The 21,453-nt window shown below is 43.8% G+C and overlaps 1 protein-coding gene across 2 annotated transcripts in view; it reads left to right on the top strand.

Annotated features, from left to right (window-relative positions):
- Window positions 1-20,077, top strand: part of atxn1a (ataxin 1a) — an 83,899-nt gene extending 63,822 nt beyond the window's left edge. The window contains exons 1-3 of one of the 2 annotated variants that reach the window (XM_058618856.1): window positions 7,731-7,828; window positions 12,005-14,357; window positions 17,450-20,077. In XM_058618856.1, coding sequence (XP_058474839.1) covers window positions 12,537-14,357; window positions 17,450-18,052 — 2,424 coding nt within the window. In that variant the 5' untranslated portion in view covers window positions 7,731-7,828; window positions 12,005-12,536 and the 3' untranslated portion in view covers window positions 18,053-20,077. Of the gene's footprint in view, window positions 1-7,730; window positions 7,829-12,004; window positions 14,358-17,449 lie in introns of those variants that run through there. The other variant, XM_058618854.1, reaches the window with a different exon arrangement.
- Window positions 20,078-21,453: the final 1,376 nt, after the last annotated feature.

Genomic DNA, 21,453 nt, shown 5'->3' on the forward strand with positions numbered 1-21,453 from the left:
GGCGGGTGTCTCTGAGCTAAATACTCACACACACACACACACAGAGACAGTTTAGTGGGGACTGTAGCTGCTGTGCATTGCTGTTCACCCGTGTTTGTGCAGATTATTAATGTAAATGCTCTGTAATCAAACCAAACAATAAATTACACAAACACAGAGAAGCTGCTTTAAAGGAGTTGTTTGGATTTTTGAAGATTATGCTGGATGACACTGAGTCGAGAAAGCATATGTTATGTTCACACGTTTGAACAATAAAACCTCTGCTCTAACAGTTGGGCACTATTTTCTGGCCCGTATCCCTACGCCACGCAGCTGCGCAAACAAACAAAAAAACATGAGGGTTATTTATTATTCGTATTTATGTTGTTATGTTCATGTATTATGACCTTTTTGAATCTTGCACCTGGCTAATGGCTTCTCCATATTACAAAAAAAAACAACACTAAAACCAATAAAAAACTAAACTAAAGCTAAACATTTACAAAGAATAAAAACGAGCAAACTAAAAACAAATTCAAAACAAAAAGTCCAAACTAAACAAGAACTAAAACTTTTCAAAAATCCCAAACTATTATTACCTTGTCTTACACTTGCATCGTTCACTCTGTATTCTTGTATTTTGAACAAAACAATGTTACTAGGGTGCATATTTGACTATTGGCACGTGTAAAATACCACTCTACTGCTAATTTCTGCACACAAGGTTACCTTAAGTATAATATTTCAGACAATAATGTCTCGCTCCCTTTCTCCCCCCCTTCAATCTGTCTCTTTGACTGCACTGGCTGAATCGTGAGCCTGTTCTTTCATCCTTCACACTATTCCCCTCTTTCTTGTTGAATCTAGAGAGTAAAATGTGTGAGGATTTGTGTATGTGGGTGAGAGAGAGAGAGAGAGAGAGAGGGAGTCTGTGCTATTCTTGGATGGTTGGGGAAATCTTGGCTCCCTGGCGCATGGGAAAAGTGCTCTTGGCAATTCTTGAGCTGTGGCATTCCATTATGCTCTCCTCTACAAACACACACACACACACACACACACACACACACACACTCACTCATACAAACTTTGTTTTGTCACTTAGGAAGACATTGCACTGACTTACATTTAGTCCCTGCAGACTAGGGCGTAAGTGATTCTTTGCAGAACATCACCCTCAGAGTGACTAAAAAACATGCCTGAAGTTTAATAATGCAGCTCGTGTAAACAGGATGCACACACACACACACACACAGATAGCAGTAAGTAGTAGTACAGCACATGACCTGGGTCATTAAGAATTATCATGCATGCTCAGACTGCACTGGAAACTTAACCCACAAGTGAAAAGCTTCAATACAAAAATGATACGCTCACATTTACAGTACATATACTGTGTATATGTACATGTTTGTGCCTAAAAAGGTTCAACTATAAGTGAATGATACAAAAGCCTTTTTCATGGAGAATGCTGCTGTGCTAATATAGAACATACATAAATATGGGGCCACACGGTTGGTTGGTTGCCTTTCCAGCAAGAAGACTCGGGTTCGCGACCTGGTCGGAACATGGGTCTTTCTGCATGTTCGTCCCGTGTGTCTCCAGGTTCTCCGGTTTCCAAAAACAGATTTGAGGGTGAGGCAAATTGGACGCTCTAAATTGACCGTGAGTGTGAGCGTGGATGTTTGTTTGTCTCTATGTGACCCTCATGTGGAGGATGGATGGATGAAAATAAAAAAATAAAAGTTTTTTGTCATCATAAAAAAAACTCCAAGATATATTCTTTTAAAAGCAACTGTATCATCATGGTTTGATTATAACAAAACAAAAAAAGAAAGCTTGTTCTACTCCACCTCCTCATCCATTTTAGTTACTTTTAGCTCCAAAACACTGCGCTTTTGCACGACTCAAGGACTCGAGGCTTAAAAACAGCAGTTTGCAAACTAATGGCTGAGTTCACGATGGGTTGCCAATTTCCCTGGTACTGAAATACTCTTGTAGGACAATGATGTTGGCAATCTCAATAACCTTTCATTCTAAATAAATTAAAAAACAATTATGTTTTATTTTGGTGCACTATGGTGCAGTATTTTCCAACTAGTTAGACATAAAAAAAAAGGTGCCCTCTTTGTTCACAGCACAAGAAAAATAAGCCTGTGTTGAAAGAGGTCTTTTTGATTTGAGTGATTTTTCCCTTGTGGGAGCGTGGCAGCAATCAACATAGTGCAACATGATTATATACGTTGGAGTGTTTACAGTAGCATGAAAGGACACGCATGTGGGTTAGTGTATTTTAGCAAAGTTTATTGTTGCCTTCACAATGTAGCTTCTGGCCTCTGGAGGAGACTCTGCTGGGCAGCATTCAGACACCCGCGGTGCGTGTTGTGATTGTGTTGTGTGTGTGTGGCTCGGCTGTTTGTGATGATGGTCTGTTGTGTTGCTCTGGTGTGCGCTGCGTCGAGTCTCGAGGGTGTCACATCTGTGCGTGGCTTTGATGAATGCGTTTGGGTGTGCGTGCTCGACGAGTGCTGCCGCCACAGCCTGTCTGACATTTTCTGTCTGTGCGCCTTTGAAAAGGTGGAACACATTATTCACAGACAAGGACACATGCAGAGCAGTCGCCCACCTCTCCAATGCCCATTCATGCCAATTAGTGCCAGTCTATCTCTCTATTCCCATCACAGTGGTGGGATAGTTCACCTTCAGCACACACACACACAACATGGTTCTCTGTCTGTGTGTGTGGATACATGCTGTCTGCTTGACAATTGCTTGTGTGAGTCTTTTTTTCTTCTTCTTTATAGACATGTGAAAGAAAAGACTGTTTTTGCTGACAAGGAAATCATTTTGTGTTACACAGGTGCTTTTGTGCTCCGTGTCGCCTCATTCACACATCACACGCGTCAGCCTCGACCTGTCTTTAACTTATAAGTGATTGCAACAGCAATGTTCTGCACAGTAGATACATATAAAAAAAGCATCATTTTAAGAAGGGTTATATTTTTGTAATTTAAAGCTGTGAAGTTCGTTTTGGTTTTTGTGTCTCATGTGCCGTGTTTCCACTACATGGTCCCAGCTCGGCTCGCCTCTCTTCGCCTCGACACGGTTTTGGTTGGTTTCCTATTGCAATATAGTACCTCCTCCATGTGGGCGGAGTCAACGAGTGACGAGTGACAGTGTAACTGAATCATTAGAATCAGTTCATTAAAAAGATTTGTTCAGTACTTCCTCCATGACGGAGCACAGACTTCATCAGTGTTCAGAGACTTTCAGAAGTGCTGTCACTAAATACACCAGACTCCTCTGTTAAATATTGAGATTTTAGACATTTCCTTGCTAAATGTTGGAGATTAACGTGTGTTTTCAGGATTTTAAGTCTTTTTAACTGATCTACAGTTTGGCGTTGTACGTTTTGATTCTTGTGACGGCAATCTGACTCAATCAGTGCACGGCAGTCTGACGCATAGTATCGCCTCAGCTCGCTTGGAACCCCGCCTGAGCAGGTACTAAGTTCCAGGTACTATCGCTAATGAAAAAGCAAAATAACGAGTAGAGTCGCTCTAGTGGAAATAAACAAATTTACCCCCAAACATATTTGACCTCATAATCATAATAATGTCTGCAAGTATATGAATTAAAAGGAGTAATGAACATAGTTTGGGAAGTGATGTTTAATCAGTTATTAATTCAATGATTTATTTCATGTTGTATTATCCACATAGAAGTCCCTCCCCCTGCAAAATGTCAAATATCTACAATGAAATCCTCAACCTCCGTTTCAGCTTCTAATACTGTAGGTCTTACATTTGTATCTGACCATGTAACCACGCTTTAAATAAACAGTGAACAGGCAGATTAAAGCAATAAAGTAGACTTTTTATAGCGGAGGACCAACATTCACAACAGCCCTGTGAAATCATATGGAGAAACATCCCACTGTGAGTGTTTGAATGGGCTCTTTCACTGATTGTCAAACTTTGTTCCCTTCCACATGTCTCACTTCCTCCCCATTATGCAATAACAAGTCAGATTATGTGTTGTCTTTGAAATTATATTATATTTCAACCGTGTGTAAAATGTGTGTGTTGTGTGTCGTTGTGGCTCCATGTTTGTGTTTTCTGAAAGTCTCTGAACGCTGCCTCCGTGTGTGTGTGTGTGTGTGTGTGGAAATGCAACGGTAAGAACATCAAGTCATTCGTGTGCATGTGGACAACATACGTGTTTGTATGTGTACACACTCGGGTGTGTGTGTGTGTATGTGTGTACTCAGAGGGATTATACAGCAATAAAGAAGCTTAGCAGTGATTTGCGCATCCATTCCAGTCCCTCCTTAATCCTCTTCACACACACACACACACGCACACGTGCGCACACACGCACGCACGCACGCACGCACATGAATACCTCTTTGGGATATAATAGTCTGTGTGGTTAGTAGGTTTGTGAATGGGAAGTAGCTTAGACTGGAGTAACACGCTGCGGTGCCAGCACGTTAAGGCAGCCTGGCAGAGGGTTTGTGAGAGAGAGAATGAAGAGATGAAGTATTTGTAGAGTGTGTGTGTGTAAATTAACCCCTGGTTCAGAGCGCACTGTTAACCTCATTATGCAATAATGACAAAAAGGTTATCAATGGCAGGTTACGAAAAGAACTTTGGTATGATGTGATTCAAGGGCTGTAATGAGGTTGTGCCGCCATAAAGCCGGCTCTGCAGACATCGCACATGCTTCTGTGTGTGTGTGTGTGTGTGTGTGTTTGGTATGTGGCCATTAGATGGCTCTGCACCTGCTCTCTCACAAACTACTGCACAAATAATCACACATGCACACATGCATACACCCAAGGGAAGATGGCGAGGCGTAGATAGACAGGAGGCTCTCGCTGAAAGAGAGGAGGGTAGAGGTGTAGATGGTAAAGCGAGTGGGAAGGCAGGGGTTGCCGTTTGTCATAACCGCAGCATGTGTGAAGTTTGCGTAGGCGACTGAGAGAGTGTGAGAGTATGTGTAAGCGAGGGAGAGAGAGAGCAGAGGTGTCTGTGATATATGTGTGTGTATATATATATATATATAGAAGCTTTTCATCAGTTTCCTTAGTGACAGGCTGCGACTCAGACGGTTCTCTGCTCAGAAAGACTGTTCACTGTTCAGAAAAAATAAAAGAGAACGAAGCAGAGAATGGAGCAGCGTGTGTTGTAGGAAAACGTCACCGCGCTCCATTCATCGAGTCTAAATGGATTGAGTTGCTGGAGTTTTAATTGTTGTGAAGCCTCCGCTGCACATGCTGTATACTGCAGACAGACTCCACTCAGCAAGTCACAGCTGAGAAGGGAAAATAATCTGTTTTCATTTGTCTGCCAGGATAAAAGACTTAAATGAAGTAATGCTGAGTTCCCTGATCTTTTAAAAGAGAAGGGACACTGTGAGTCTGTGAGGTTTGAGGTGGAGATTAGTTTATTATTTCAGAAATGATAAGAAGTCATTGACGTGTGTCGACCTCAGTCTGACCAAACCAAGACGGTTTCAGATGGAGAGACAGAGTGGCTGAACAAAGATGGACTGAGGGAACCTCATATCTCCAAAGTAAACACTGAAGTCTGAACTACTGGACTGAATCTCTTCTTTCTTTTCCTTTTTCTTGGTGCCTGTCATTTCCCTGTAGTCTCTTTATCGCTCTCTTTTCCTTACTGCTTCCAGTTGAAGGCAGATTGTAAACAAACCCACACAAATGAATTATGATTAAATGCTGCGAGGCTCCACTTGGTTGCCAAGGCAACAGACAAATGTTTCCATGCTGTTGAGGTCATCTGATGAATGGTCTAGTTCTGATGTTCTCTTAGTATCTGTTAAATCCACTTTATGGCTCTAACTTACGCTTGTGTATTGAATCTGTTTCTGTTCTGTTTTAACTTTTCTTCTTGTCTCACCATCTCTGCGTCCAGATTATTTCCACTCATAACTCAATTGTGGCGATAACAACGCAGCAGTGGGCTCACTTATAACTCTATATAACTCTTATAACTGACTCAAAAATCTGCAGGTAAAAAACAAAACAAAAACTAAATTATGTTAAAAAAAGGTGCAATGATTTGGTTTCAAAACAGGAAGGACATTTTGCAATATGTGGACATTTTTATTGCTGTAGAAAATCAGGAACTATATCGTCGTCGTGAACAACAACAACCATAACAGGCCAAAAATAGAGATAGAAGCTCTCGACTGCTCAACTCCAAACACAAAAGACCACATAGACATTATGAATGACCACTTTTCACTCCTCTTATAAGCAGCCGAGCCTCCCTGGAAATAAATGATGTCCTCTCGCAGACTTTAACCCACATTAAAAGCAGAAAAAGTCTTCCACCCTGCAGTCGTTAGTTCATGAATATCTGAAGTTTACACAGGATTGATATCAGGCTGAGAGCAAGGCCAAGTAACACAAACAGGATGTGTTTTTACTGCATGTTTAGAACCACTCAGTCTAGTGGGAATAATTTCAGCTCTTTGTGTGTGTGTGCGTGCGTGCGTGTGTGTGTGTGTGCTGTGCCTCTTCCCTTTGCATGCTACAACTCTTCGTATTGAGCAGCACATTTCAACTATATTTACCTCCAAATGGTATTTTAACTAGGTCAGCTAACTCACTGAAATAGACTGCCGCACACAGTCTGTGTGGAGATCGGTTGTGACATCTAGTGGAGGAAGGGGGGAAGTACACCCATGCTGCTCTGTCTGCAAAAGAGGGAACACTAAAGTGTTCCTCTCATTGATGTTATTGTGACGTCTTCCCTCTCAAACCAGTGTATTTACTTTACATAATGTAAACAAGCATGCATGCGCCTCTGTGATTTCCGGGAGACGTGCAATCTTCTTAGTTTCCCGCAAAAACATTTGCTTATTCCAGCTTTTTTCCAAATGACACTTAATTGATTTTCTGCGTTACTATATCATTTTAAAATGAATATCAGGGTGTTCTTTTTTCTTTTTTTCAGTCTGATGGTGAGACACCATCACGTAGTCCTCCCACACATTGTGATGAACATTCGAAATGAGCGTGTGACACTTTATAGATCGCTAACATATCAATTTATTTCCCATGTGTCACTCTTTAATCACCACTGCTCTCCCTCCCTCCCTCCCTTTATCTCTCCCATAGTCCCCCCTCTCTGCCCTTCCCACTGTCTCTCCCTCTCTCTCTTTCTGCCTCTCTTTCTCTCCCACTCTCTTTCTCTGCTTGTAAGCGGTCTCTGGGCGTACAGCCAGCTGGTGCGTGTGTGTTTTTTGAATGAATACCTGATGAAGTTGGCCTAGCAAACCGTGGGAGGGAAGGGCCGTGTGTGTGTGTGTGTGTGTGCGCGTGTGTGTGTTTGTGTGTGTGGGGAGGCGGTGTGTGAGCTCTGGCTCGCATTCAAACCCTTGCATAATACACGTTGGAGCTCTGCATGCGGGACTCCCTCCCTGTGGGCGTGTGCAAGTACATGCTACCAATATTGTGTGTGTGTGTGTGTGTGTGTGGGTGTGTGTGAGGTCACTTGAGTGCTGAGTGTCTGTGGTAGTGAGGGATCTTCCTGCCCTGCTGTCAAGATTTAGGAGAGAGGGATCTTGGTTACGTGTGTGTGGAGGGTGAGGAAGCCTGAGAGCAGTTTGTAGCACAAGTACACTGAATCTGCTCGGGATTTTCCGCTTGAAGGGGAGAGAGGGAGAGGGAGAGAGAGAGAGAGAGAGGGAGAGAGAGACGGAGTGAGACTCTAGGGCGATTTACAAGGGACACGACGGAGGAGGAAAAGGAATGAGAGAGAGGGAGAGAGAGAGAGAGAGAAGAGGGAGCATGGTGCAGAAGTGGGCATCTCCTGCTACGCTGGTAAGTACACTTCACACAGTTTACTTTGAATGAAGTGTGTGTGTGTGGGAGTGAGAGGGAGTTAGTGTGCGTGCTGAATAGTTGAATTGTTGTATCACAGTATGTCATTTGTAAGTGCGTACTGCATTTGCCCTAGTTTTTCCCTCTTCTCTTCTCTTCTCTTCTCTTCTCTTCTCACACTTGCTCTCTATCCTCGAGCATTTCTCTCTCTTAGACTGCCCCCCCCCCCCCCACCACCACCCACCACCCCTCCGTCAGTCACCCTCCCAAACTCGGGGTTGTCGAGGGGTGAGAAACTGCAAGTCATGCAACACAGCCTGAGTGTTTGTTTCCTGAAAAAGACTCTCTTTTTCTGGCACTCATTTGTTTCTCTCCATCTCTGTCTCTCTTTGTATAACTCCTAACCACTCTCTCTTCCTCTCCGCTGCTCTCGTCTCTCCTTTTTTTCCCCCTCTTGTCACCCCTCCTTTTTCTCTCGCCCTCCTTCTCTAACTCCGTCTCCATCTGTCAGTGGCAGATACTCCATTACACCCTCACTGTCTTACCATAGTCTTGTGTTTGTGCTCCGTACAGTATGTCGGTTTGTTGTGTCTTGTTGTGTGAAATCACTTGCTGAGAGTGACAGTGAATAAAGCGTCAGTCTTGTCAGAGTTCCCAGTCTGGCAAAGATCCCTGTAATGTGCACACACACACACACACACACTCGCACTAATGAAAAAACACACAGAGCCAACATAAAGGGGCGAAAAAAGAAGAAGAATAAGCCTGCGGCACTGTGTTTTCCACTCGCACTATATTTAGCAGTGAGACAACACATCACGTTGGACTTATCCCTTTGATCATGATTATGATTATGACTGAGCAATCACACACACACACACACACACAAACTCAGATGGAACAGACACTCTCTGTGGAGCCTCAACACGCACTATTTATGTCGCTACAGCACTTAAACAAATAATAATATTAAAATAACTCATTATTCTGAATTGTGCATCAACAAAATCAACAAAATATTGTATGGAAAACTCAGTCAAAGCCATAAATGTCATGATAATCACTCAGAATAGTCAATAGTGTCAAATAAGAGATGAGATATAAACAACACATGACTCTTCACCCCTTTACGTTTCACATGTTGGCTGTTTGGTGAATGTTAGGGTGCAGATGAGTGTCCTTTCTTATCGTAAACATGCTGTAATTATTGTAAATGACCCATAGTTACAGTGTTATCACTGCATAGATGGAGTGCTGGTGCCAAAACCTCAAAGCACTCCAGTGCTGCTTGAATACAGACAAAGGATTCATAAATAATAGATTAACATACAAGTTAGCGAAAAATTCTATGTGTAAAGTTACTTTGAACGTCCCAGTTTTACACATAAAAAAGACGTCATCGACGTCCACTGAGGACAAATGCGTGTGTGTGGGAGTGAGAGGGTGAAATGTACACACGTTGACTGTTTTGACCGTAGAAGGACAATAGTATAGTGCATGAGTGAACGATTCAGATTACACACACACACACACACGGACTATGTCACTAGTGTCCCACAGAGAGAGAGAGAGTGTGTGTGTGTGAGAGAGAGACCAAAGCACATGGAAGACAGACAGCTTGGGTTACAGGTCATCTGATATCCACACACACACCCACTGACGCTGAACACTCAGCAAGATTCAGGTGACATAGCTTTTCAGTGACTGTGTGTTTGAGTGTCGCTTTCAGTGGAGTGGTAATCTCTTATTTGTAGGTCTTTGCTGCAGCTGTGCTGTGTTCTTTATTTGTCATTTAAGATTCGAAAGTCTCCCCACACTGTCGAACCTCCTTTGTGTGCGTTACTTTCTCACTAACGCTGTTGTCTCACGTTGTAGAAGTCGGGGATAATGGAGTGAATATCTAATCTCTCCTGTGCAGTTGTTTGACAGCTGCAGCACCTTATTACACAAACTGAACGTAGCAGTAATGTGACATATCCACTGGTCAAAGTGACATGAGCGTGTCTGCGGCGGCGTGTACGGACTGTCAGTGTCGTTTCAGCTCATCTCAGACACATAATATCCCCACATTTTAATTTGGCAACGAGCTTGGCAGTTACCCGCTGACAAATAGGTCTTATTTCCTTGTTTGCGTCCGTCTTTACCAACTGTAGAGCCTGACAGAGCACTAGCAGAACAGTTAATGAGGTGCGGCGCAGTCCGGTTGAGAGACGAGCCGAAGATAAATGTGAACAGATGCCGAGGGAGAGGGAGCAAAGACACTGAGAGACAGAAGATTAACAACGTAAAAACCATTAGATGGAAGAATGATAATGGATAATGGAGTAATGAAGAAGAAGAGGTGGGCAGGTTGAGGATGGAGAGGAGCTGAGTGGAGATAGAGTGACGGGGAGAGAGGAGGAGCAGAGGGAGAGTGTTTCTCGGTGCTAAAAGCTCAGCTATCCAAAGTACCTCTCAACACATGTCTGAGTCATGGCTGCTCCACTTGACAACGTGTGTGTGTTTGCATGTGAGTTTGCATGTGTTCATTCCTCGGCCATAGTTGTGTTGTAGTAGCATTGCGGCACTCCTTAAATCACAGGAATCTGCTTTGAGATGCAAGATGTTTTCATCCAACACACACACACACACATAGAGGACGAGATAAGCTTAACAGGAAACCTGGGCGGAGTTGACCCTGGTTGAACTAGTCATTCTGGTTAAAATACTCAATAATTATGATTCGCATCTACACATCTTCAGCCCATGTTATTGGATCTCAGTGTTAGTTAAAGTCAAACTTGATGCATGTGTCTGTGACTGGCTGTGAATATTGTTCTTCCCACCTCTGCTTGTATAAGATTCCAATACGTATTCCACAAGTGAGTTGGAGAGCCCTGTGTACCATCCATTAAAACTCAAACGACGTTTAGTTTGGCAATTAAAAACATGTTGGTCCATCACATTGGGCTCCATAGAGAGAAGCCACTCTTCTTGATGTGAATTTAAAGTCTCATTGTGTGGTAAAGAAAACTACAATTGTCTCTCTATGAGTCCCTGTGATTGAACCTTTGAGTCTGTTGTTGTTTAATTGTCAAGGCACAAGGCTGGGTGTATTAGTCCAATTCTAGGAGGTTTGACACACTTGAGTAAGAGTAATCTCTGACAAAGTTCAACTCACTAACGTTTGCAAACTTGGCCTGTGAAAAAACTGTCAGAACTTGTCAGCTTGTTCGCTGTTGAGTGCAAGTTTGTATCGTGTTATTCAACAAACAGTTGTGTGCTTTTGTGCACTAGTTAGAGTGTTTGTGTGTGTGTGGTTGCATGTGTTGTGCTGTGCGTCAGGAAAAGAACATGTGTCAGCATAATTGAATATGCCCAGGTTTCAGTGTCGGAGTGTGTGTCTGTGTGTGTGTGTCTCCAGAAATATCTGTACAATATTTATGAGATTCACACCAAGCTTTCCATCTTTTGCAGCGGGGGGTCCTCACTGACAGATGGCACCCTCGCATAGTCGAACATACAAACACATGGTTCACACTCACAGAGAATTCATGGCAGTGTAAACATTGTTCACCAGAGCATTTGCCACAACAGTGACCCCAATATCGATTGTCGGATAGAGTTTGAAAATGTGCTTACTCCTTTGGCCAATGTTTGTTATTGCAGTATATAAATGTAGCTCTACAGCTACACGTTGACCTTGTACATTTCTTCTTGTGGGCATCATTGTGGCTCGTTGCCTATAGCGTCCTTGTGTTTGTCTATGGCCTTGTTTTTTTTTGTTATTCTGAAATTCCTGTTGATGCAGGGCATCATTTTTTTTTTGGTTCATGGCCTGTTTGTCGACCTTCATCGCTATAAATCTGTGGCTCGACACTTTCTCCTCCTCTTAGAGTCTTATCATCGTGCTTCTGGATCTCATGGTGCAGAGCTTGATTGTGCTCCTCTATGTACTGTTTTTCATCACACCCGTATTGATCTGCATCTTTCTGTCACTGAGGTGACTTCTCCAAAGTTGAGATACATTGACGTAGTGTCACTGTGAACACATCGTGTGTACTGTATACAGTGGTCATGGGTGCGACTCCACTCCAGATCAACATTGAAGATCAGTCCTTATTGTTGCTGTTTGACTGAAAACAAGCACACATATGAATATAAAGACCCCTAAACACCTGTCTTTCTCTCCCACAGGTTTCTGCTGCATGTGGGCAGGCTTGTTTTTGCAAGGAAATGATTCCGCATGAAGTGCAACGCACTCGGCCCCCTGTCGTCCTCGGCGGCAGCAGCAGGTGTGATGTCATAACACTCTCCCCTACCACACTGAGCTCACTCTTCAGACGCTAAAGACCCCTGGACCGAACCGACCGCCTTACCCCTCCCCTCTAATCACCCCTCCATAGCTTTCTCTCCATCTTTAATCCTTCCTCACCTACTCTTAAGGGCCTGGATTTTCGTTGTTATTTTATAAAAAAAAGACCTGATAATCAATGGCCTTGAATAAACCTGGTAGAAAGTCAAAGAGAAACAAGATAACGGAGGTTAATTTATAACTGATTAGAGTTGGACAAGTGACAGGTCATCACACGTGAGAACAAAAGAAAGTCAGAAGTGAAAGAGAAAGTCAGGGAAAAGGTGAACAAAAAGAAAGAAGAGAAAAAGCTAAAGAACTCCAAAACTCCAGAAAAGATAACGTAAGTGCAGTTGAGGGACGTGAGGCGAAATCATGAAGTCCAATCAGGAACGCAGTAATGAATGTCTTCCCCCAAAGAAGAGGGAGATCCCTGCATGCACTTTACCCTCTGACAGCCAGCGCACAGAGAACATGGCCTGGCTCGCCAGTGTGGCTGGTAGGAATGAGAGCAGTATGGGTGGGCGCCGTAGCTCCAGTCAGTCTGATGGACCGCAGTATAAATCCCTATCCTCCACATCAGACTCTTCATCCTCCTCTTCATCGCTGAGGCTAGTCTCATCTCTTCCCACAGTTTATACACCGCCCTTGTCACAATCAACCGTTGGAGGAACTGTCCATTACACCCACATGCCTCCTAATCTTCAGTTTGTAGCCTCACCTTACACCGCCCCATACACAGGCTATCTGTCTCCTCAACTGCTCCCACCACCTCCTCCACCTCCCCCGCTCTCCTCTTCCTCCTTGGCAGCACAGAGGCCCTCACACACAGAGATGGCCTCTGCACCTTCACAGGCCTCTAAACATGACCAGCACCGAGCGTCCTCTGGGCGGACGTCCATGCCGCCTCCCCCCACGGACCCCGTCTTTCACCATGTTCAGATGTCCACTTCCCCGCGGACTGTTCCGTCGCCTCATCATCACCATCAAGGACGCGTTCACCATTCTCACCATTCTCACCATTCACTGCACCCCCACCACACGGTGGGACATGGAATGTCCCAGGTTTTGGTGCAATACACAGACGGACCTAGCAGGAAGGAGGAAGGTGGCTCCAGACACAGAGAGCTCCACAACGGAGAGCTGGAGAGGGGCCGGCGATACGGAGTATCTCCTGAATCCAGCCTCTCCAAGTCAGGGAGTAAAACACGGGACAGCCATTTGTCCTCCTATGAGGCCCGCCAGCTGGTTCTGCCCTCAGATTACTCTCCTTATGATCCCACAGGACTGAGAACCTCTGTTATGCTCATGCAAAATAGCCAAGGAGACCACCACATGGTACCACCCAGACCCATCCCTGAGAAGCTGACAACCTCTGCCCCCTCACACCTGGAGAAAGGCGGTATCATCTTGGGCAAACCTGTCAATCGCATAGCCTCCGCCTCCAGCACCACATCTTCATTCACATTTCCACCACCATTAAGTGTAGACAGTTTAAAAGCCGCTGTCAGTACGCTGTCACCCCAGACTGTTATCCAAACCACCCACAGTGCCACAGAGGCACTGTCAATGGGGCTCCCCTCCACCAATATCTACCCCCAGCCACCTATCATTGGTTATATTGCAGGTGGTAGTGGAAGCCAGCATACACCAATCAGCTACCACACCAGCTTACAACAACACTTACTCATTCCTGGTGCCCAGCCAGTCATTATCCCCGTTAGTGGAGGTGGTGTCACCACAGTGGAAACTGTACCCTCATCTACTCAACCTGCACATTTTCCTACCGCACTCCCGCACACCTACATTGCTGCCACGGCTCACAAAGATGACACTCTGGAAACCTCCAGCAGCTCATACCACCAGGCCGCTTCAGGTGGAGTGGTCCAAGCACAGCTTCATCTCCCCGTTGTCCCTGCGGCAACAGGACTGGCCGCCTCTTCTGCTCCTCCTCCCCCGTCCAGTACGGCGGCGCCTCCCTCACTCCCCCCATATTTCATCAAGGGCTCGATCATCCAGCTGGCCGACGGGGAGCTGAAACGCGTTGAGGATCTGAAGACGGAGGACTTCATCCAGAGTGCTGAGATCAGCAATGACCTGAAGATTGACTCATCCACGGTGGAGCGCATTGAAGGCTGCCACACCTCACCCAACGTCGCTGTGGTTCAGTTCTCAGTTGGTGAGCACCGTGCACAGGTAAGAGAGTTGATTCCTCTCTCCAATTTCTCAAGGTGAACATATTTAATTGTCATATTGGCTAATAAATTGTGAAAGGTGTAAGCTGACAAACCTTCCAGTATTTTGCTGGAATAAAGGGGTCAAACAGTATCAGCTCATTAAGATGACAAGGCTGTTATATGTTTTTTGAGTAGTGTACTTACATTATTGAAAGATCTTTTCAACCCTTAAAATCTATAGAAATCCATATTTCTGTCCAAGGAAACAGATCATTTCAATGACATTGACTGTTTTGTGGAGCTGCTGCAATGTTTCACATAGAGTTTGGCTTTGAAAAATGTTTAACTTTAAAGCTTTACAGCTTTAAAATCTCCTCTGTACTCTTCAGTGTGGATCTGCTGGTCCTGCAGATGTGTTTGTACTTTCAGGTATAGACCTAACAGGTATAGAACGTGTTAGTCAGACATGCTACAGATAAAGGTGTTGAAAAGCTGTTCAGGAGGACTGAGAGAGCCAGAGCTTAAGTAAGACATAGAGAGGAAGAGAGAGGGAAATAGGAGTTAGTTTGTTTGGTTTCAAACGGCTGAATAAAAAGCTTCTTCAGGAAAGTGGATCGGTCACTTAATCAGAAAATGAGCCGAAGCTCATGATCCCATGTTGCTCCCTGTCTCTTGTTATTGTTTTGATTGAGAGTTAGAGAGACCCTTATTGCCAGTTTTCTTACCGTACATACTGTGCGTTGAAATGCAGCACCTCAGTCTTACAGTGCTGTGTGCCAACTTGCACAAAATGACTTTCACCACCATAGTAATTACTTAAAAGTAGCAGCCAGTCAGCCTAGCTTAGCATAAAGGCTTTCTGGAGTGTAGTGCGCTTGGCTGCCAACTTCATAACAATGACAAGATTCTAGTAATTCAGTACTCTTAGCCAAAAACATGTCCTCACCTCCTGTGGGGAAACCACAACAGTTTAGATATAAACAAGTGTTTTGTGTAGCGTGAGTTTATGGTAGGATAGAGTCTGTCCACTGTCTCCCTCTCCGCCGTTGACGTGAGATTCCGATGCAGAACAATAAGTGAGTAACATTAAGCAAGAGAGAGCAAAGCACATGATGTCTGGGAAATGCAAATTCCAAGATCTCTGGCTCACCAAAGGAAATGACAAAGAATGACTTGTCCAAGATCTCAAGGACAATCAGATGCAGAGCGTGCCTGCAAATCAATAAAAGTGGACGCCATGGGAGAAGTGGCTCTTACAGGTTGCCCTCCCATCCTAAGCTCTGTCAATCATTTGGTCCTTGAATTTGAGGAAATTGGTCCTGGAAAATCCTTGAATTTTATGTCAACCAAGGTGTGGGAACCCTGGATAGTCAGTCTATATTCTTTAGTGATGTTTTGTGTTTACTTACCTCTATAAAAACTGGCTGACCAGCACGGCTTTAAGAGTGACCTTTAACAAAAGCTCCTAGAGAGGCTTTATGTAAGCTGGTGTTATTAATGTTGAATGACACCAAGTGAGCTTTTCCCTTATTAATGACTCTTATATTGTTTTTGAATCCCATGGGTCTCTGCTGTTCCCTCTGTAATTAAGTTCAATGTAATAGTTTGACAGTCATGGAACAAACATTTTCTGATTACGAGCTTTCCAGTTTTAATGAAATGGGAATCTGAATTACTTTCCATGTTTGACAGAGTTTACCTTAACCCATGCCTCAAGGCTAAGTTAAAGGCCTATATTAAGTGCTTTATTGACAGATAATGTTTCACGTTCTGAAAAGTTTCACTCTGAACATGCACTACTGGGCCACAATGTCTAGTTTTCTGTCTCTGTCTTTTCTCCAGCTACTTTAAAGTACTCTCACATCCACGTACACACACATACATCCTTCTCGATGTCTGCGTTGAAGCTAGATAATCTATTTCATCTGTATGTGCCATAACTTGTCCGCCCACACGGCTCTCTATATCCATCTCTCCTGCCCCTGGCTGCTCTTTGATACTGTACCCCACAAAAGCTGACCATCTTTCAAAGACTTACTCTCATGCGCTCCCTCAGTGGCTCATCTTAGTTTTTTCTTTTTCTGAGAGGTGGTAGCAGCTTTGAGTCCGCGCTCGGAGAAGACGTACTCTGAGAAGTGGAAAATGATATAATACGCGAGGGAAAATGTTGCCTGACATTGGCTTTGAGAGCATTTGATGCATCTTGTGCTTGAATCGCTCTTGACATTGTTCTCTCACACACTCCCTCTCTCCCTCCTCTTCCTGCTCAGCCCGCCGCCCTCTCTTTGTAAACTCGTCTTTTCATCTGGCCTCACTAGCTTCATTCACACCTACCTTCTCATTCTCTCCTCACTACTTCAGATCATTGTTCCTTTTCATCTTTGTTTCTCTTCAGGTTTATTTTTCACTTGCTCCACACATGCAAATGATCACACAAGAAAGAAAATACCAGACGTTTTATTTTGTGCTGATAATCAAAGTGACTGCATGCTGTATGAACAATGTATGTGTCAAAACATGTTTAAACAGCTTTTTTGTTCTTATTTTGTTCTTATTTGTTCTTATATGCGGATCTGTCAAACAATACTATCAGACCTGACTGAGGGAGCGCTTGTGTGTATACAGCAGCAGCTCAGGGGCGGGTGGGGGACAAGAAACATTAATGCCATCCAACTGAATCGTTCTGTGCGAATTCTGTTGCTATTTGAAGGCATCCTGTTTACAGCCAATCTCGCTTTAACGATGCCATTTGGCCCTTGCCTCCAATTGTCTTGATGCAAGACAAAGCACTTCCTGTGTGCAGTGCAGGAATGTTGTTGGGTGTAAAAACATCTAAACAATGCTATACTAAGAAACACAGTGTGGAGGTGATGTTCTTGATCGATATTGTGTTATCAAGTCATGCACTACAGTTTTAAATAAACTAAATTCATGAAACTTTACTTGGAAACCATAGAAGACATTATACAGATATTTTTTTTCAGTAACTCAAGCAGCGTACCAGGAAGAGTTCATTTGTCTTGATGAGAAAAACTTCTTTAATGTAAAACAACATGTTTTTTTATTATACAGTAATCCCTCATCCTTTCTACTTCTTTCCCTCTCCTCCAGGTGAGTGTGGAGGTCTTGGTGGAGTATCCCTTCTTTGTCTTTGGCCAAGGCTGGTCTTCATGCTGCCCGGATCGGACCACCCAGCTGCTGGAGCTGCCTTGCACCAAGCTTTCAGTGGGAGATGTTTGTATTTCTCTCACCCTCAAGAACCTGAGGAATGGATCTCTGAGGAAGACTCAGCCCCTGGAGCTCACCACCCCTGCCTCAATCACTGGCTCCGGTCACGGGCACCTCAAACCCCCCAGAGCTGTCTCTGACGCTCCCCACAGCAGTGGAGGAGGCTCCAGGCATGGTGAGCGGGAGAATGGCATCAGCCAGCGGGGGAATAGTGGAAGTGGGAATGGCAGTGGAGGGAGCATCAGTATGGAAAATGGAGATCTTATGTTTGGGGGAAGGGGGTCAATTTCTAAAGGTCAGGTCACCAGCAGCACAAAAGCTGGCTCCACTAAGCCATCGGGTGGCAGGAAGCGGAGGTGGTCTGCACCTGAAGGTCGAAAAGCTGAGAAATCAGAAGAGGAGCCACCTTTGACCCTGCCCAAACCTTCCTTCATCCCTCATGAGGTGAAAGTCAGCATTGAGGGAAGGTCAAATATGGGCAAGTGAAGGCTAGTAGGACTGTTAATAATCCTGGGGATTTGGAAAAAAAAAATCATAAAAAGACTCTACAAAAAAAAAAAAAAAAAACATAAATGCCCACGTTAATGTTTCATGTCTTGGTTTTAAAGTTTTTTTGTTTGTTTTTATTTTTCTATCTTGAATACTGTACTGTAGAGGTAAATTTGACCCTACATGGTATCACCTTACATTAAGTCCATGTAGTTTATAACACATTTATGTATGTGGGTTTGCCGTCACACAAAGCAATCAGTGCCGTTTTTTGGTGGTTTTCATGATGAGATGATCGATGGTGAGCGGTTTGTGAAGTGTGCTAAATGTTTATCTGCGCCGTGTGGCACACGTGAGCAACGCCTGGTGACGCTCTCGCGGGCTGGCTGCACTTTAAAACGTTAACGTGTAAATTTCAAGGACTCGCTCCGTGAAGCAATCGATATTGTTTGGAGACCGGTTCCCACCACTTTCTTCACGCCACGTTGTTAGTTTTTACACTGGACCACAGGAGAGAGATAATGTCCGCTGATCCTGAGCGTTAAGGAGTTGTGGGCAAATCGTAAGATTTTGAATTTGATAAATCAAGAGTGGTAGTGGGGAGTGGGGGGGAGGGAGGGGGGGATGTTATACTCACTGTGTGCCAGACCTGATCTGCGATGTCATCAAGTAGTGCCAGTGTGTTACACAACAGAGAGGGAACAACACTTGCTCTGTTCAGTTTAGCGACAGTGGAGTCTTTACTTTCATCTTCAGCATTTCTTCTTTTTTTTTCTTCATGTTATCGCAGACCCCCCCCCCTCGTCTTCTATCTCTGCAGTTCTTTGTTTTCATCGATGTGTAAGTGTGAGACACCCTAACTGACCCAGCGCGTTACGTACACACAGGTGCAGACTGCACACACCGGGTTGCAGAATGGAATGACTTTACACTTTTTTTTTTCTTTTTTTTCTTTTTGAAATGAGAAAAGCGGTGCGGCGAGGAGGAGGAGATCAGGATGTTTGCGAAGCATTTAACACACCTGTCACACTCACCATGTGGCCGACACATTTTAGTTGTCTCTTAATTTACACAGTACTGTATGTTTTTAGTTGTTTTTTTTAACTTAGACAAGGGTAGAAAGTAGCAACAGCACTTTGGAAAGGTGAAGCTTTTGGAAAAGTGAAGCAGTGGAGGGGGGGAGTGGATGTGCCATGGGATTACAAAGGAAGGCATGGATGACAGGTATTGGAGAAAAAACAAACAAACCCCAGTTATTTTTTTTTTTAAAGTGCATGTGTGCTGTAGTGGACACAAAGAGTTAGGGAAAAGTATTAGGAATGTTGCTTTTTTTTTTTGAATGTTTGGGATGAAGTTTTACACGGAAAAGTCTTTGAAATGTCCCAATGATGTTGTGTACTAGACTGAGAATAACGCGTAGACGCTCATGCCACAGATGTTTTGAAGGGTGTCATAATATATTTGTAATGTCAGTGTCTGTCCATACACACACACACACGCTTGCACAAACACAAAAATGGTGGTCAGCAGTATGCCGATGCTTTTTGGTGCATGTTGTCCCTACTGCAGCGACACTAGTGGACCGATATTGGATTAATGCACACTGCTAACGGTGTGTTTGTGTGTGTGCTCTGTTTGTGTCTGCGTGTATGAGTTTATGTATACTATGTATAGGAAAAGGACATACTCATTTGATATATATATATGTATATATATATATACATATATATAGACAATACTAAATGTCCAGTGTTTCTACTTTGAGTCTTTTACTTAAGAGAATCTTGCGATTTGCACATCAGGAGGAGGGAGTCGGGTGGAGACGTGATTTTCAGCGGCCCCTGTCATGAAAGGAGCCCCAGACCATGAAACACACTGGAGGAGACCAGGGTTGTTGTTGTTGTTGTTTTTTTTTTGTTCCTCATCAGGCACATTTTACATATTGGAGGCAAAGGTGTCCACATCAGTGCAGTCAAGGTTAAGAGAGGTTTTTTTTGTTTGTTTGTTTGTTTGTTTGTTTGTTTGTTTGTTGTTTTTTTTTTTTTAACAAACGAAAGCACGGCTGTGTCGCGGAACTGTAACAACGTGCCTGCCTACTGAATTTGTTTTCAAGATGAACCATGAGGCGTGTGTGTGTGCGTGTGTGTGTGTGTGTGTGTGTGTGTCACGGAGTCACGGAGTCTCTCTACCTGCTGTTGAAACTGAGGTGTCCAGGGTGTGCGGGGGCTAGGGTTCAGTTTGGAACGCGGCGTGTTCTTTTTTAAGCCAGCTGAAATCCTACTTTGCTGAGATGTAGCAGTCACCTCAACAGATGTGCTTGCTGCGTTGCAGAGGTTGTCCAGTGGGACACCAGTGTCGTCTCTTTCTTTCTGTCTATAAAAACCCCACGTCATTTTCTATTTAGATTTTTGCCCAATCAGTGTTTTTCTATAGTAATTCAAACATTTGGGTAAGACTAAATGAAGTTCCTGGGATTCATTATGTTCTGACTCTAGGGTGCCATCGTACATATTAATGTCTCTCATGCATATAAAAGTAATGATGTGGTGATTACCCATTGACTCTATATAAAAAAATGGACTGTGTTTTTAAAGTGAAACCAGGAAGTAGGATGGAAATAGCAGTTAGCCACCAGGGGGGCTAACGCCATTCATTGCAGAAAGAAGTCCATTTGATAGGTAATCAATGGGGAAATGAGCCTTCTATTCTCCTGATTTAATAATATCACAATCAGGAATGAATCGTCTTAATTGCCAGTTTCAGGTCTTTTTCAATAGAACGTGATGTCATGCCGTTTAGAGGAACATAAGCGATAAAGAACGCCACATGTGAGTGAACACCAGGTGTCTGGTTGCATGTGACGTAATATAAATATCCAGTAGCAAAAACTGACATGGCGCTGATCAAATTGCAATTTTCATGGCTTCACAATGGGAAGACTGCGTCCGTTTTTATATGCAGCCCGCGTTGCTACCCGCAGGCATGTCTGTTGAGTTCTCAGCCGCTGTGTTTAGGTGGCCGTTAAGGTAACAGGGGTTTTTTTCTGGTTGTCACTGGTCACACAGTTTTAGAGCAGTGAGGCGACACCGTTTCAGGGCGATGGCAGGAGATCAGTGTGTGGTCAGGTGAATGGCAAGTGTTTGGATAAATGAGCAGATGGATGGTGATGGTTAGTGAATGAGTAAGTAATCCCACATGAGATTTGAAAAGTCTTTTATTTTTTTATCACCATATAAACAGGGTTTCTCAGATTAACTCCACCACACTAGTGCATTTTAATTTATCCCCCTTTTTCCTATTGAATCTTCACCATCATGAGTCGTCGAAATTTGCAGTATGTGTGCGTGCATGTTTGAAAATCTGTGTGTGTGTGTGTGTGTGTTAATGGATGTACATGT

This window comes from Solea solea, chromosome 20 (genome assembly GCF_958295425.1).
Source record: "Solea solea chromosome 20, fSolSol10.1, whole genome shotgun sequence".
NCBI classification, from domain to species: domain Eukaryota; kingdom Metazoa; phylum Chordata; class Actinopteri; order Pleuronectiformes; family Soleidae; genus Solea; species Solea solea.